Source organism: Pongo pygmaeus, chromosome 13 (genome assembly GCF_028885625.2).
Source record: "Pongo pygmaeus isolate AG05252 chromosome 13, NHGRI_mPonPyg2-v2.0_pri, whole genome shotgun sequence".
Taxonomy (NCBI): domain Eukaryota; kingdom Metazoa; phylum Chordata; class Mammalia; order Primates; family Hominidae; genus Pongo; species Pongo pygmaeus.
In genome coordinates this window covers 106,987,065-107,004,386 of record NC_072386.2, presented here as the reverse complement: position 1 = coordinate 107,004,386, position 17,322 = coordinate 106,987,065, and the positions used below count along the sequence as shown (strand labels likewise).

At 42.6% G+C, this 17,322-nt stretch overlaps 1 protein-coding gene across 5 annotated transcripts in view; it reads left to right on the top strand.

The window, feature by feature from the left end:
- The window catches only part of ASTN2 (astrotactin 2), a 999,842-nt gene extending 989,568 nt beyond the window's left edge, over positions 1-10,274 (top strand). For all 5 annotated transcript variants that reach the window (XM_054500794.2, XM_054500795.2, XM_054500792.2 and 2 more), the window contains one exon: positions 9,412-10,274. In XM_054500794.2, coding sequence (XP_054356769.1) covers positions 9,412-9,649 — 238 coding nt within the window. In that variant the 3' untranslated portion in view covers positions 9,650-10,274. The remainder of the gene's footprint in view (positions 1-9,411) is intronic.
- The last annotated feature ends 7,048 nt before the right edge of the window (positions 10,275-17,322 follow it).

The window sequence follows — 17,322 nt, the reverse complement described above, 5'->3', positions numbered from 1 at the left end:
AAAGTGAAAAGGAAAAGCAAACAAACAAAAACAACAAGGCTGGATTGTTTAGCAAAAGACAGATCATGATGGCTCTTGTGAGTTCTGTTCACAAGTTTATTCTTTCTCCCAGAAGCCATATAAATGTTTTAAACAGAGGAGCAATTTGGATACATTTGCTCTGCCTTTCAAGGATTAGCAAGTGTGCAGAACATCACAGTGTAAATAAGAGAGGGTAAGATGCTTCTCCAAAGCCAGGAGCCCAGGGGTTCTGTCCTAGCCTTGTCACCTACTTGTCGTGTGACCTTGGACACAAGCCATCCCCATTCTGGACCTTGTTTGTAACATGAAAGGGCTGAACTCCAAAGTCTCTTCCAGCTGGGAAGCCAAGGAACCAGAAAACCCTGAAGGTCATAGAGACCAGAGAACAGACACATTGTTAGTATCATTTCACTCCAGTGCTGCACGTCTTGTTTCTCAGGGACCCAGGTTGACTAGAGGGATAAGAGTTTTTTCCAGGAGTACTTTGAGGACTGATATCATAAGATGAGCTCTATTAGGATTATCTTGGACTGTGTAATCACTAAACCCCAAAATGTTTTCAAATCTTTCCTAAATCTGTGGTCATATATCCCCATAAGATTTAGTGACAAAAGGACATCTCTTACCTCTGCCTAATAAATCTATCAGGCCAGTGTCCCCCAGAGCCTGGTTCTTATGACCACAGGTTACTGCAAACAGCTGCTCAAAGAAGACTCACTGACACCCAGCTGTTCTCAGCCATAAGGTTCCTATTAGGAGACTTGAAAAACTGAACTCATAGGTGGCCAGAGACCAGAATTTTCTCGGGTCAGAACATCCTTGACCACTCTTGGGCTTCTCTACACTTTCAGTTATGTTTGAGCATATTGATAGAGAGGACACAGCAAGCTCTTGAGGACATTTTGCTTCAGTGAAATTGATCTATCTGGACCAGGAATGGTGTATTTATGATGTCAGCTCCTCTTGTCTCAATGGCAGACATTACGAATAGATCGCAGAAATCATCACAGGATCTTTCTCAACGTGACATGGGATTTGAAAAGAGTTACACATCCACTGCTGTGTTCTTAGTGAAAACAAACAAACCTGGGATGTCACTATACATTCCTCCAAGATTGTGTTAGCTGCTTCTTTGGATATATTGAATTAACTCTCAGAATTTTTAAGATATTGGGAACAAAAGCAGACTTAGGCTTCTAGGGTCATATTCCTATAATCTCAGAGGTACTTTTAACCTTTTTCTGTATATTTTGGCATTTCTAAAATCAGGAAGGATTGTGCACAGTGGATGTGTACATTAAGCATTGTATTCCTCTTTTCTTGAATGGCTGTTATTAAAGCATTGGCATATCTTATAATTGAAGGTATCTTCAATTATACCTTCAATTAACAAATAAATACTCATACTAATACCAACTAACTAATACTAACAAAACACACTGACTTTGGACTTTGAACAAGCGTCCCATGGATCTGTTTTCCCCACTGACAGTATATAGCAAGGTTAGTTATTGTCTTGAAGTTCCTATCAGTTCCAACTGAAATAGCTTTGAACCAGTTGAGACTCAGTCATTTCTGTCATCAAAGAACATATTTTTGAAAAAATCTTATGATTTCTTCTGAGTGGATGAAAAGAAAAAGCAAATGCAAACATTTTCAGTGGGCACCTTACAAATCACATTTCAAACCTGGTGTTGTTAAAGGTATATAACCAGTGTCAGTATGTGAGCTTCTGACTTTCTGTTGGATAGGAGCAAGCTGAGGCTAAATTTGATATGGGTTTATTTTGAAAGTAACCCTGATGAACTACTGGAAAGTCGTAAAACCATGGCTTCGTTGCACAAGTTCATCACACCAGCTTAAAAATATATGTGTATATATTCATAGTTTAAAATGAAAATACCTTTATTTTATTTTGTTCTGAAATAATTATTGTTCATTATATAAAAATCCAAATGATACAGAAATACATAAAATAATGAAAACTGTGCACCTCTGGGCCACATAAACCCAACCCTACCCCAGAGATTACATTGTTAATAGTGTACACATGTATTTCCGTATACAGATATGGATATGCATGGAGATGGGGAAAAAGATACAGGCTTAAGAATATGTTCATGTCTACAACCACAGCTCTATCATCTCTACTATGTTTAACAAATACGTAAATTATGTTCTGTTGTCTACCTGTTTCTGTTTAACAATATGCTGTACAAGTTTTTACCCACAGATACATATATAAATGTTTTATCTTTTTGAAGCATCCTTTAGTCATGCAAATATGTGAATGTATCACACATTAATCTTGTTGTGTATTAAAAACCAACTAGATTTCTTACAGTTTGTTATTATAAACAAATCCACATAAACCTTTTGCCCACTTGCCTGATTATTTCTTTAGGTCCACATGATGCTTTTATGCCATTTCATTCCCTTTATTGACCCCTGCTGAAGAGTTGCTGTGTTTTGAAAGCTAAGGACTGAAAATTTTCTCAGTTCAAGTCACTTTGCATTTATTTCCTTCCTTCCTTCCTTCCTTCCTTCCCCAAGATGGAGTCTTGCTCCGTCACCCAGGCTGGAGTGCAGTGGTGCAATCTCAGATCACTGCAACCACTGCCTCCCAGGTTCAAGCAATTCTCCTGCCTCAGCCTCCCAAGTACCTGGGATTACAGGCACCCGCCACCACACCTGGCCAATTTTTGTATTTTTAGTAGAGATGGGGCTTCACCATGTTGGCCAGGCTGGTCTCGAACTCCTGACCACAAGTGATCCGCCTGCCTCAGCCTCCCAAAGTGCTGGGAGTACAGGCATGAGACACTGTGCCCAGCAGTTTGCATTTATTAATTCATTATTCTTGCACAGTAAAGAGCTGGCCACCAGAGGAAACCTACACTGTCCAAGAAGCAGGTGGGAAATGTTAGTTGAGCACCTGTTATTGGCCCAGTTATTTATATTTCATTTAATATCCTGAACAATAGATTTTGAAGATTAAGCAACAGAGAATCATGTGGAATTATGTAAACTGTCCATAGTTGCAAGGTCTAAACACCAAGTGTTGGAGTCCGAATTTAGAATATTGTCTTCTGATATTCAACTGGTGTCCTGTAAAACCACATTACATCCCAAGATATGTGCACAACTAAGAAAAAATGTGATATGGATATCCACAGATAAATAAAATGCTTCAGCAGCAAATGGGAAAACATGACTTATGATAGCTGGGAATATCTGGAAGACTTCCTGAAGATGAAATTTCAGTGTGACTTTGAGTCACGAATAGAACCTCAGCAAAAGTGGTCCTCTCATCTCAGGAATTCAGTGCTTGACAATTGTGTCACAGCAAATTTTGTTGTGAAGTGAGTGGTCATCAGATGATATTTCTCTGTGAATCAAGGCTCTCATGCCTTTTAGATTAAAAACAAATAAACAACAATGACAAACACCTGCTATGACTCCCACTGCAGTACACCCCTTTCTAAAACATACTTGATTTAATCACCTCCAGTGATGAGGAATCCGCTGCCACATAGAATAACCCATTCTAAATTTAGAGGACTTTAGCTTTACATTTTTTATTATTTTGAGCCAAATGTGTCTTCTGATAATTTTAGGGTGGCTGTGTCATAATACTTTGGTGCCTTACAGCAGAGGATTGAAACCCCGCCCTATCCTCCTGTCACCCTGGTCAAATCAATGACTGACTTGAAGCTCATTTTTATCACCTGTAGACTCTAAAATTGGGTTGAGGATTAGATGTAAAATAATGTTGCATAGGTACAGTTTCTGGCACATAGTGGGTGCTCAATAAATTGTAGTCATTATCATCTCTGACCCTCAGATTGTTGCCCACTTGTCTTTTGTTGCTACAACAATGTAACTAATGGCCTAAATCTTCTCTTCCATGGGCACTCTCCATTCCTGCTTTCAGCTCAGCAGGCTTGCTTTTGAGACACCCCTCAGCATCATGATCTGGCTGCAGTTTACATGTGTCCCTCTTACCAGAAGTGTCGGGGGTTCTCCAGATGGAGCCTGACGAGGACACCATGAATGAAGCCGTTACTTCCCTTAACCTCTGCCCTCTCCACTTCTGAAGGTTATGTTCCCATTTTTTTGCAACCACATCATGTCCTCAGTTCTCATTAAGCTTTGTGTCAGCTAACACAGAGACGCTTAAGCTCAAATCCGTAAGGCAGGGAGGAGGGAGGGAGGCGAATGGGAATGTTTTCTTCCTGCCTGTCTTATTTTTCTCCATTTCAGGGTCCCCTTAGAAATTGGGTCTCTGTCCTGTCTGATAAGTCAGTCAACAGCTGATTGGGAAATGGTGCTGGGAATAGAATGGTTCTACAGTCCCGGAAAAGTGGCATCTGGGTCCAGCCCCTGACTCTTTCACAAGCGATTCCTGTCTCAGTCTCGCCTGCTGATAAAACAATAAATTAGTATGTGGTGGCCCTCCCTCACCTCTTGCTTCCTATCCCAGTGGGTCTGAGTCCTACCTCCAATGAGGAAGATTTCATTTCTGGTATTTGAGAAAAGTGGTCACTCTGACCTATGATTTCCCCTCCAGGGAAAGCTTGAAGCATGCTTTGCCTTTTGATTTATGGATCTCCATTGCCTACAATTTATTAGCCAGCATTTTTGTCTTTGGTCTCTCTCACTCCGAGTCTTCCTTCTCCTCCCCAGCCTTCGAGCACCTCCAACCCTTCTCTCCATGGCTTCACTTTCTGAATTCTTGTTTGTTTTCTAAATGCAAACATTGGTTCAGTGCCTGTTATGTACAAAGTCTTGTGTTGGTTGGTTGTAGCCATCATTTCATTTCAATCTAACAACAGCCCTACAAAATAAATATTTTTATTTTCATTTACACAGGAGAAAACTGAGGCTTAGGGAGGTGAAGTGACTTGCCCTTATGGGCTCTAAAGCCTATGTCCTTTTCACGATAATATTCTGCTTTGACTCATTGCTGACATTTACTTAGAGCTAAGCAAATTGTCCATATTATCTCATCCTCCCAACAAAACCGTTATTCTCATTTTATGGATGCTACAACTAAGAGTTAGTGACATTGAAGAATTTGCTCATGAACCACATAGCTGTAAGTTATAGAGCTGGGATTTAAATCTGAGATTCTAGAGCCAACACTTCATCTTGACTCTGGAATCAGGAACCCTGGTTCTAGCTTTGCCTTTGTTACTAACTCAAGGTGTTCCTTAAAGGCAAAATCATTTTCTCACTCCAAATATGTTTTCCTAATCCAAGCAAGAGGAGGCTTTGTCTGTTCCTTTGGAAGAAGGGCATTTGGGCATGTTGGAAGAATTGTCTTTTCCAACTTCGTTTTGTATTTATATTTATCGCTTACTTCTGTGACTATCAGAAAATGTCTCTCCATTGCCCAGAATAAAATCCAAATACTACATCATGGCTTGGAAGAGTCTGCCTGGTCTGATCCCTGCCAAGCTCACTGGTCTCCCACCTATTCTTTGCACTGGTTATTTCAAACAACTTGTCTAACTTGGGATGGGCTATTTCCTCTGCCTTCTCATCTACCTGAAAATGCTGTTTCATTATTGAAGAACTAGCTCAGGTGTGGCGTCCTCTTGAGAGACTACTCTGAGTCTCCAAACTGATGATTGGTGTCCATCTTTTATATTCCCAGAACAGCATGCGTAGTGTTCCTCAACCCAGTGCTCTGCCCCTGAATTAGAGGCTGTTAATATTTCTGTCTGCCTGTCTCTTGTCACTGACTTATAAAGATACCCAAGGCTTAAACTAGTTCATATCTGTCCCAGTGCCCGGTACACAAAATACATCTAATGATGTAATAATGATGATGACAATGAGAGTGATGGTGGTGGTAGTAATGATAATGGTGATGGTACTTTCTAGCATGCATCAGGTGCTTACTTTGTGCCAAGTAATTTTCTAAGAGTTTGACATGTACTGACTTAACCCTTACTATAACTTTATGAGGTGAGCCATCTGCTGTTCCCTTTGTATAAATGAGCAAACCAAGAATAAGAAGCTTTTTACCAGTATAGAGAAAAATCAAACCAACACCTGTAAGTACAACAGTGGGAAACAGTTAACACCTGAGTGTGCACTCCACTTGGTTACTTTTTTTTTTTTTTTTTTTCAGATAGAGTTTCGCTATTGTTGCCCAGGCTGGAGTGCAATGGCACGATCTTGGCTCACTGCAACCTCCACTTCCTGGGTTCAAGCAATTCTCCAGCTTCAGCCTCTCAAGTAGCTGGGATTACAGGCATACACCTCAAGGCCTGGCTAATTTTTGTATTTTTAGTAGACACAGCATTTCACCATGTTGGCCAGGCTGGTCTCAAACTCCTGATCTCAGGTGATCCACCCATCTCAGCCTCCCAAAGTTCTGGGATTACAGGTGTGAGCCACTGCTCCTGACCTCCACTTGGTTTAATTCTGTGTTTTACCTCCTTCCAGTCAGTTCTCCTCAAACAACCAGAAATATTTTTAAACAGTTCAGCTCCAAACCTGTTACTTTGCTTCTTGAAATCTTTCAATAACTCTCCCACTTACTCTCAAGACAATAATCATAGATAACATTTATTGACAGTTTATTATGTGTTTGTTAATTTTTTATTTAAAAAGTAACACTTTGTGGTAGATACAGTTATTATTTCATTTTGTGGGTAAGGTAAGAAAACTGAGGGACAAGTGGTAAAGCACTTCACTCAGTATCACACAGAGTGAGTGGCTGAGCTGGGATTTGAACCTGAGTAGTCGGTGTTCTGGAGCCTGTGGTTGTATCATTACTCCATACAACCACTGCCCTAGCTCCTAGGCTCCAACAGGCTGGCTATGGCTCCTTCCAGTTTTCACTGTGTCCCCACTTGTACACTGTATTGCAGCCATAAATTCTCAGAACATCTATGCATCTCTTGTCTCTATGCTTTTACCTTTACTTTTTTTGTTTTTGTTTTTTGAGGTGGAGTTTTGCTCTTGTTGTCCAGGCTGGAGTGCAGTGGCGCGATCTTGGTTCACTGTAACCTCCACCTTACGGTTTCAAATGATTCTCCTGCCTCAGCCTCCTGAGTAGCTGGGATTACAGGTACCCACCACCACGCCCAGCTAAATTTTGCATTTTTAGTAAAGACAGGGTTTCACTATGTTGGCCAGGCTGCTGTTGAACTTCTGACTTTGTGATCCACCCGCCTTGGCCTCCTAAAGTGCTGGGATTACAGGCGTGAGCCACCGTGCCCAGCCACCTTTTCCTCTTCTTTATCTAACTCCTATTCATTTAGGAGGCTCAACACATGTTTCCCTACTCCTGTAATAGGAAGCCTTCTTGGACATCCTTGATCCTACTTAAGTACCTTCCTCTGTCTTCACACAGCCCTCGTGACTTCTTTTATAATTGCTTTTGTCACTCATATTGTCATCTCCATTTGTCCATCTTTTCTACCAGAAGTTCTGCCACATAATAAATGCTCAGCAAATCAGCAAGAAATGACTTTATCTCCTTCAACTTCACAACAGCCTCATTTTTCAAATGAAGAAACAGATTTAGAGATGTTAAGTAAATGTCCCCAGGACACAGAATTATTAAAGAATGAAGCCAGAACTCAAATGAGAAGGAATGGAAAAGAAACTCCTCAGGCTCCTCTTGGCGGGGGCACTTGCCCAAGGAGAAAGAGGGCTGTGGATAGAGTGTGGTTATGAAGTGATGAATTCTTGGCACCTCAGGAAATATTCCACCCAAGTGGTGAACTATACAAAGAGGACTTTTTGAAAGGCACCTCATAAATTGTGCCCACAAAATGTATACACATAAGCTCGGTCCTTTTTCAGCTGCTATGCAGGTGCCTAACACAGTCTCCCATTTGTGGGGTCTGTTGTTGTAAAACTCCTTCCCTCCTGTGGCATCAGAGGGGCATGGAGAGGACAGCAGGAGAGAGAACCTCTCATGTAGCCTCCCAGGGTGCCTGGCATCTTGAAGATGCTGGAATGTAGAGAAAAGTGGTTTCCACATGGAGACAGACACCTTGACACTGAAGCTGACTTGTAATGTGACCTGGGATAAAGACATTCTGTTCCTTCTCTAAGCCTCAGTTTTCACATTTTTAATGAAAGTGGATCAGACTAGGTCAGTGGTTCTCAACTTGGGTGATTTTGCCCCCAGAAGATATTTGGCAATGTCTAAAGACAGTTTCACTGGGGCAAGGGTGCTATTGAAAATTCTTCAATGTCTAAAGAATTTTCACACTTCACGACCAGGGCAAGGGTGCTACTGGCGATAGGTGGGGCCCTGGGATGCTGCTAAATGCCCTATAGAATTGTTCCCACAACAAAAAAATATACAGCCCAGAATGTCGATAGTGCCACCTATGAAAAACCCTGGACTAGGTGATTGCAACAATCCTTCCTGGATTTATTTGTCTGTGCAGCCATCAGATCTCTCCCAGCTCCCCTCTCTCGTGCTGGATATAGAGCTCTAGATAAGTTCTTAATGACATCCTCCATAGTACGGAATGATTCTTGGTAAGGCTAGTCTTCAGCGTAACCTTGATCCTGAGGGCGCATTCCAGCAATCCTTTATAAGAGTAGCTATCATTTATTGGAAGCTTACTCTGAGCTTTATACCAGGCATTAGGCATTTCTCATACTTAACTTGAGAATAAGACCATCATCACTTTTTTAAAGGTGGGAAAAAATGAGACACAGAAAAGTTCTGATTGGGGGACATATATATATATTTGATGAAAGGGAATCACAAAGGGCAAGATTTCAAAGTTTCCAGACTGGGAGAAAAGAGTGTGAAAGAGTTCATGAAGTGAGAACACAGACAGTTAGAAAGGGACTGTGGGTGGTCAGGCCTAGATTTAGATTCTTCCCAACTCCAGTGGCCGACTTGATGTTTGCCTTAGTCAAGTAATGTCATTATTCTGAGCCTTGCTTGAGCTTCTCACCCATTAAAAGGGGGTAGACAATACATTCAGGATAGTTATAAAGGCTAAATAAAAAATTTAAAATATATGTAAAGTGCATACCCAGTGTCTAGCATATGGTGTCAATAACTTTTGGTTGTTCTTGTTGCTTTTTAATCATTATAATAATACCTATTTGATCAGAGTCCAAGGCTGGTCACCTTTGAACTCCTAGGACTCCCATATCCTAGAAGTGAAAATACTAGGTTAAAGGCTATGCCTCTTTTTCATTTTTTAACACATTGCACAATTGAAGAAGATAGGTTCTAGGGTAATTTTTGAATAAGTGTTTGAAGTACCACACTCCGATCTGGAATAGATAGGAAATGGTTGGGAGAAGAAGTTACCATTTGTTTGTTGACATTTACTACCTCAAAGGCCTAACTCTTGATCTGGGCTTCTTTAATCATGGCTGTCTCATCCTACCTTTCAGGAAGGCCCACCTGATTCTACGGCGACTGGAGAGGGTGAGTAGCCACTGCTCCAGCCTCCTGCGGAGTGCCTACATCCAGAGCCGCGTGGAAACAGTGCCCTATCTTTTCTGCCGCAGCGAGGAGGTCCGGCCTGCAGGCATGGTGTGGTACAGCATCCTCAAGGACACCAAAATCACGTGTGAGGAGAAGATGGTGTCAATGGCCCGCAACACGTACGGGGAGTCCAAGGGCCGGTGAGGGAGGGTATCGCCCTCCGTGAGCACAGAGACTCTCCATGGGAGGGGGAGCAGTATTCTCCTGGATCCTGGGGCCTGGGTGGGCTGGGGGACAGCTGAGGATGGGCCTAGCAGATGAAGCTTGCCAGCAAGGCCAAAGCAAACGGTTTCTCCTGTGGATAGTGGACAGAGACCTTTGTAACCAATGGAATTATTCATTTTTCTCTATCTTTTATTTTTTCAAAGATATTATTTGACTCTATCAAAAGTCTCTCCTTTTTAAACCTTTTCTTATGGATGGCTGTCAATCCCGAGGCAGAATTTTTCAGGTGGAGACCAAGCGGCCTTTGCTCTTCTTCCTCCTTCCTGCCACACTCTGCTTTCTTCCTGCCATGGACCCCTGGAGGAGACCTATGGAGGGACAGTTTTGACCTGACCCCTAGAGGAGACAGTTTTGACCTCTTCAGCACCAGGAAGGAAGCTCTGAGGATGGTTGCAGAGAGGAAGCATGGGTCTTTAAGGACTTCTCTTTCTTTTTTGCTGGACATTATTGAGTTTGTGGGACCCTGCCTCTTCCTGCTACCTGTGGGTCTGCCCAGAGTCCCTGCAGGCCTGTCCATGCATTAAAAATTCCTATTGTCTCTCTTTCTGCTTGGGTGGTATTTCTTACCAAGGGAGTGTGCTTGAGAGACCTCTGTTTATTCACTTATTGAGTATCTACCCTGTGCCAGTCACAGAGCATATGCAACTAAAGACAGAGAAGCTTCCTTCCCTCAGGGAACTTATGGCCCAGTAGAAATTATAGAGAAGGAGTCTGGTCGTTTCAAGCTGTGCTAGAGGAAGAATGGAGGTTCTCTGCACTCACTGTTAGAGCATGAGACACACTGGAGGGCTCCTGAAATGCTTCCTTGAAAAAGTGATACCTAAACCCAAAGGACGAGTAGAAATAAGCCAGACAGAGAGGTGAAAAAGATGGGATTTGCTTGCCAGGCACAGTGGCTCATGCCTGTAATTCCAGCACTTTGGGAGGCCAGGGCAGGTGGATCACTTGAGGCCAGGAGTTTGAGACCAGCCTGGCCAATATGGTGAAACCCCATCTCTACTAACAATACAAAAAATAAAAAATAGCAGGGCATGGTGGCATGTGCCTGTAATCAATCCCAGCTACTTGGGAGGCCGAGGCATGAGAATTGCTTGAACCTGGGAGGCAGAGATTGCAGTGAACTGACATGGAGCCACTGGACTCCAGCCTAGGTGACAACTTAAAAAAAAAAAAGATGGAATTTGCTTCAGGAAGAAGGGATATGAACAAAAGCCCAGAGACAAGAGACAGTACACCTCTTTCAAGGAGTGAAAACTTTCCTTAAGAGTAGGGATCAAAATAGGAAGTGTTAAAAGGTGAGGCTGGGAGCTTGGCAAGGCATTGGAAGCTTTGGGCAAGAAGCTTGATGCTGCCTTGAAGCATCCATGACTATTTATATGACTAAATAGCCAACTTACTCTTTAAGAAAATCATTCTCACTACAGGGTGAAGGATGGATTGGAGAAGGCCCCAAAGAGAGGGGTGCCATTGTCATTTTCCATGAAGGAGGTGATGGTAGCTTAGGGGGAGACATTCCAACACTGGAATCTCCCTTTATTTATCTATTTTTAAAACAGCTTTATTGAGGTATAATTGAAATCTCCTTTTAAATGGTAATTGCACTGCTTCCAGTGTACCCTTCCCTGGGAGGGTAATGAGTACAAAGAGATGTTATAAATTCTTAACACCCTCATATTAGCTCAAATAAGCTACCTAGCTTAAGCAGATGGGATGTAGGTCAGGTATATCATAATGCAAATATGACACCTGTTAAGAGAAGAGAGTGTAGCACTGTGGGGTTTCAGAAGAGGAAAAGATACTGAATATCAATAAAACATAAGCCATTCAAAATATGCCTATCCTCATTTGTATAGTGGTGAGTAAAAAAGAAAAAACAATGCCTACTTCTCAATTTGGTGAATGATGATGAGATTGACAATCCCCTTCCTGATAACCTACATATTGAGGGAATTCTTTTCCCCGGGACTCCAATCCATATGGGGAAAATTGGTAGCACAAAAGAAAACAAAGCAGAAAGGGATTCTTCCAACCTTGGTGCCTGGGAAGGTTCTCAGCCTCTCACAATCTAAGCTCTAAGGCATTCTTTCAGGAAGTTTACTATTATTGGGTTTATGTTTCTCTAAGTATACAGGTGGAGCTTCTAAATGCCTCTCATGTATACCACTTCCTGGGTATACATGGGCCTTCAGAGAGCTATCAGTTTGCTGGGCCTGGGTCCCAAGTTTTCAGAGAGCTATCAGGTTGCTGTTGCTTTCCATTGTCTTGACCCAACCTGAGGAACAATTTAGCTCAACAGTTGCAGAAAATTACAACACTCAATGTGCTGGTGTGGTGGTCTGAGCCTGATTGAGTTTGAATCTGACAACACTGCTATTCACCAGCTATTGCCCTTAAGGGAGTAACTTGACATCAGGTTTCTCATCAACAAAGTGGAGTCAATGCTCGTCCCACCTCAAGGGGTTGTTTCCCAGCTTGAATGATAAGGGAGTTAACAGGCATCCATTGAAATGTATAGTGTTTTTATTTTATTTTTTATTTTTTCTCCTGATGGAGACAATATGCATAATACTGTGAGTCTTGGGCAGACATCCAGGAAAATCTGGATGGGAAAGACCTAGAGAATTCTAATTAAAAGAAAAAATTAATGATTTTCAGCTCTGTCAGCTATGTGAATTGTAACTAGTGTCAAAAACTTAACTCAAAGAGAAGTGGTCACCATGGTGGAATTTAATGCAATAACAAGACCCCCAAAGAGAAGTCTGTCGTTAAAAAAAAGAAAACATTCTTGACGTGTAAATGAAGCTACTGGGTATGATGCCCTGGCCTCTGTATGACCAGATTGATCCATGCACTGCCACGGAACTTGCCAGGGAAGCTTATGTCACAATATGCTGGCAAGGATGAGACTTCTCATGTAGTCTTCACCACCATATAAAGAAGTTGTGAACACACAGAGATGTGTGTTAGGGGCACATAGGAAATCACCTCTATGACCTCATCCTTCTGGATGGTCAAGAATTATCTTCTCTCAGCAGGCTTCGTGATACAGTGTGCACTACAGACAAATGCTGGTAGCTACCATTTAAGGGATCCTCACCATACCGATGGCTCCACATACTTATCTCATTTAACCATGAGCAAAACAGTCATGTGCTATTGTGGCGATCATTTTACAATTCAAGAAACTCAGGTTTAGGCAGACCGAATAACCTGCCCCAAATCCTGTAGGTAGTAAGTGATGGTATTGAGATACTGAGATCTAAACTTGAGCAGACAAAGTAATTCCAAATGATGAGCACTGTGTATGCACACTACCTGCTAGGGCTACTAAGTGCAGTGCCTCCCTTCTCCATCTTAAGTCAAAAACTAAGTCTAACTTCCAACCAATACCAGAGTACTGATTTCCAGGTTTAGGGTACTAACATGAACAGGATCCAGCTCCTGCCCTTAAGGAGCTCCCAGAATTTAGCTAACTAAATACAGTGTGATAAAATCAGACACTCTGGAGTCAAGCCAATCTGGGTTTAAATATTGGCTGTGCAATTTATAGTGAGGCAGGGCTAACCTTTAGGAGAAATTTAGGAGGCAAACTCAACAGATATTGCTAACTAATAAGCTCAGGTTAGCTGGCATTAACTTAACCTCTCTAAGCCTCACTTTTCTCATCCGTGAAAGGGATAAATATACTACTTCAAAGACTGTTGGGAAGATTAAATTAGATGATGTATATAAAGCCATTGTGTACTTGAAAACAAAAGTTCTTAGTAAATAGTTATTATAATGACTTTTTTTTAAGAGACAGGGTCTCACTCTGTCACCCTAGCTAGAGTGCAGTGCAGTGGTACTAACACAGCTCATTGCAGCCTCAACCTCCCAGGTTCAAGCAATCCTCCCACCTTAGTCCCCCAAGTAGCTGAGACTACAGGCATGCACCACCACACCCAGCTAATTTTTGTAATTTTTTTGTAGTGTAATTTTTCTTCATGTTGCCCAGCCTTGTCTCGAACTCCTGAACTCAGGCAATTCTCCCACCTCGGCCTCCCAAAGTGCTGGAATTATAGGCATGAGCCACTGTGCCAGGCCTATAATGACTTCTTTACATGAGAAAGGGTGGGTGCAATGGACTCTGCCATTGGAAGGCAAGTCATCATCAGGAAAGCCTTCATAGTCAAAGGATTTATAAGAGTTCAGTAAGTACAGTAGTAGAAAAAGGGCATGAGGGACAGAGAGACTAGCATATTGATGAAAAAGTGTGCCATATTTGAGGGATAGTGAGCAACTGGTGTGGTCAGGGAGATGGAGGATGTGTTTGGAGAAGTTGTCGGAGCCAGACCACATTGGCCATTGGAAGGCACTGGACTGAAAGTAGAGGTGTGACATGGGCAGATAAGCATTTTCAAATGCCCCTTCTGGGTGCAGAGTAGGAGAGTGGGGAGGAGAGAGTTAGTGGGAAAGAGACTAGATAGGAGACTATAGGTATTGTTTAGGAGGAAGATGAGGAAGCTTGAGCTATGGCCATTGCAATGATGAGGCTGGATCTGAGAGGTGTCAAGGAAGTTGACTCAATAGGATTTGCTAACCAAAGCCTGATGACTTGGGTTTTATCTTTCCCCACTGCTGACTGAGTGTTAGACTGGGCAGAACTAGCTGGGGCATGAAGTCAATGATGAATCACATGGGTTCAACGGACAGTCTGCATGGATGAGGCATGATTTGCATCATGCAGAAACAGTCATTGGGACATCAGAGAGCCAAGAATATAATTTAGCTTTATGTGAAAACCATTCATGGCCCTGAGTGTAATTATGCACAAATGTGCTATGACTTTCAAATGCAGATGTGGGAACCATAGCAAGGGGCTTACGTAAGTAGTGTAGAATTTTGTGGAAGTGTAAAATACTGGACTTATAGAAATAGTGCTGAATTCCCTCCTTCTCCTCCTCTCCCTCCTCTTCCTCCTCCTCCTCCTCATCATCACTATCCTTATCTTCATCACCATCATCATTTAATTGATTGCTTACCATAAGACATATTCTTTACATGAACATCATTTCATATACTTTATAAATGATCATTTCTTTCAAAGATATGAGAAATGAACCTAAAGGAATTTAAGAAACTCTCTGGTCTCAGGCAGCTAGTATGTGGCAGAACCAAATTTCAATCCAGATCTCACTGGACTCCAGAATTTTAACTACTATACTTTATTGTCTCCTCAGGTAGAGACCTCTGGTCTAGTCTTGCTCCTGAAGTAGAGCTGCTATGTGAGCTTGAGCAAGCCATTCACCCTCTGTGGGCCCTGGGTTATCCATGTTCCCCCACCACACTAGGGGAGATCTATGTGTCATGGATGTGAAACATTAAATCAGATGTTTGTACCTGAGTACAAAGAGCACTTTTAATCTCTCTTTTATCTTCACTACCTCCCTTTGAGATTGACAACAGCAGGATGACTGTCTCTGGCCAGTCTAGAGAGGGTCACAGCCTCAGCCAGGTTGCAGCAGAGCATGGAGACCTGGAGTTCCCTAACTCTCAGCTTCTTCTGCAACACCACATTCCCAGCCAACTGTACTGCCCTAGAGTCAACCCCAGTCCCTGTCCTGGCCACACAAACCATGGGTTGCTGATGGTTCGGTAGCCCTGGGCAGGTGACAGCCTGTTCATGCCTTGGTTTTTCTCTCTGCTACTTAAAGGAAATAGTCCTCCATAAGGTTTTTTTCAGGATTAAATGGGTCAGTTTACATTAGATACTTATAACAGCACCTGGCATGTGACATGCAGTTTACAGATGTTAATTGTTGTCATTCTTGTACTCAACTCCCTACTCCCCAGACACACGAAAGTCTCAGAAATGCCTTTCGCTCATCCCCTCTCATCACTTGCATGTGTTCTCCCTCTGATGGGAGTGGAGTTCCAGCTTGGGCAGATCCACCCTAAGCAGATCCACTGGCTTCCTGAGGATTTTTGCCTTCTCCCAGAGGAGCTGATAACTCTTCTGTGAGGTCTCACAGTGGGGACTCCCTACTTTCATTTTAGCCCTTTCCTCACTCAATGCCATTCTTTCCCAAAGGACTATGAGCAACACAAGGGCATGGTCTGGTTAGAATTCCTTCTGAACCCTGGAGCCTTGCCCCGGACCTAACCCATAGCTAGCACCCATTGAAATTGAGCCTGAGGCCTCCAATGAGGAAATCCTGAAGGAAGGTCCCCCAGCAGCACTGTGAATGTCCAGGATCCCTCAGGAACAGTGGTCCTTCCAATTTGCGCTGTCAATGCAGCCTACAAAGGGCCTGGAGAGAAGGCCACAGCCAAACAAAACCCACGGGCTTTGTGTGGGGGTATGCTTTTTAATTGGCCTCTGCCCATAAAACTGCCAGACCCTGAAAGGCGTTCACTGTCTGTCTCCCTTTGGAAACTTTGCTCCAAGTGTTTGTACATGTTATAGCCAAAGCCAAGCTGTTCTGTTTTCCTGTTTTACAAGAGTTGGCAGCAGGGGAGGGCAAGGGGCCACAGGTGTGCTCTGCTGGACAGGGAGGCATGTATGCCTCTGTGTGTGTGTGTGTGTGTGTGTGTGTGTATGTGTGTGTGAGAAACAGGGACACTGGGGAGGTTGTCAGTTTAGGTAGTCACAAGCACCCCAAATGGTAATTCAGAATTCAGATTCTGGATCCAGTCCTGACACTAACAGGCTGCTGGACTCTAGTTTCTCCCTAGTCTTGCCCTCAGTGTCTCTTCATAAACAGGTTAACTGGACAAGAACTTCACTGAAGAATCCTTCGGCTTTACTAATTGTTTTTTCAATCTCTCAGGGAGTGCAACTGGAAAAGAAGAAGGTAACCAATTATATATATTTGTGGAAGAGGAGGATGTTTACAGAGCAAACTCCTGGAGGAGAAGTGTTACTTATTCTAGGAAAGTTGTTCTGACCGTAGCTCCAAATTCAGGACAAGAGTTCGTCCTTTCAGTTCTCACAATTCCCACATATCTGTGATGTTCCTACTTAACCCACTGGGTTTTAATTGTGCCTTTAGATATTTGTTTTCCCCTAATATATGTGAGCTCTTGGATAGGGCTATGTTTTATGTCTCCAGGGCCCATAGGTTAAACCATACAGTAGATACTCAAAAAATGTGTGCTTGTACTACTCCATGCAGTTCCAAAGTCATTTTTACTTAAGTCTTCTGGAATGGGGCTCATGATATATACTTTGTAGTTGAGGAAATAGAGGCTGAGATATGGGTTTGTGTTCATGCAGGATCTCCAAGCCTGAGTAGACAGTGGGCTTCTTTCTTCTGAGTCCCAGACCAACTCACTTTGGAGTCTACCAAAAGGCTCATTCATGAATTTGCTAAGGAACCACTGAGGGACTAAAGAGATGGTGGGTATAGGAACTAGAAATGTCCAATCAAATGTAAGGCCTTAGCACTCTCCTCCTTGGTCAGAGAGGCTGATCTCTTGGGCATTCAGATTAGAAGGGCAAATTTCAATAACAACCAGAGCAGCAATTGCCCTTTGTTGAACACTTTCCATAGCCAGGGTCTGTGCTAAACATGTTGGTTGGAATATCTCATTTACTTGTCACACATACACCA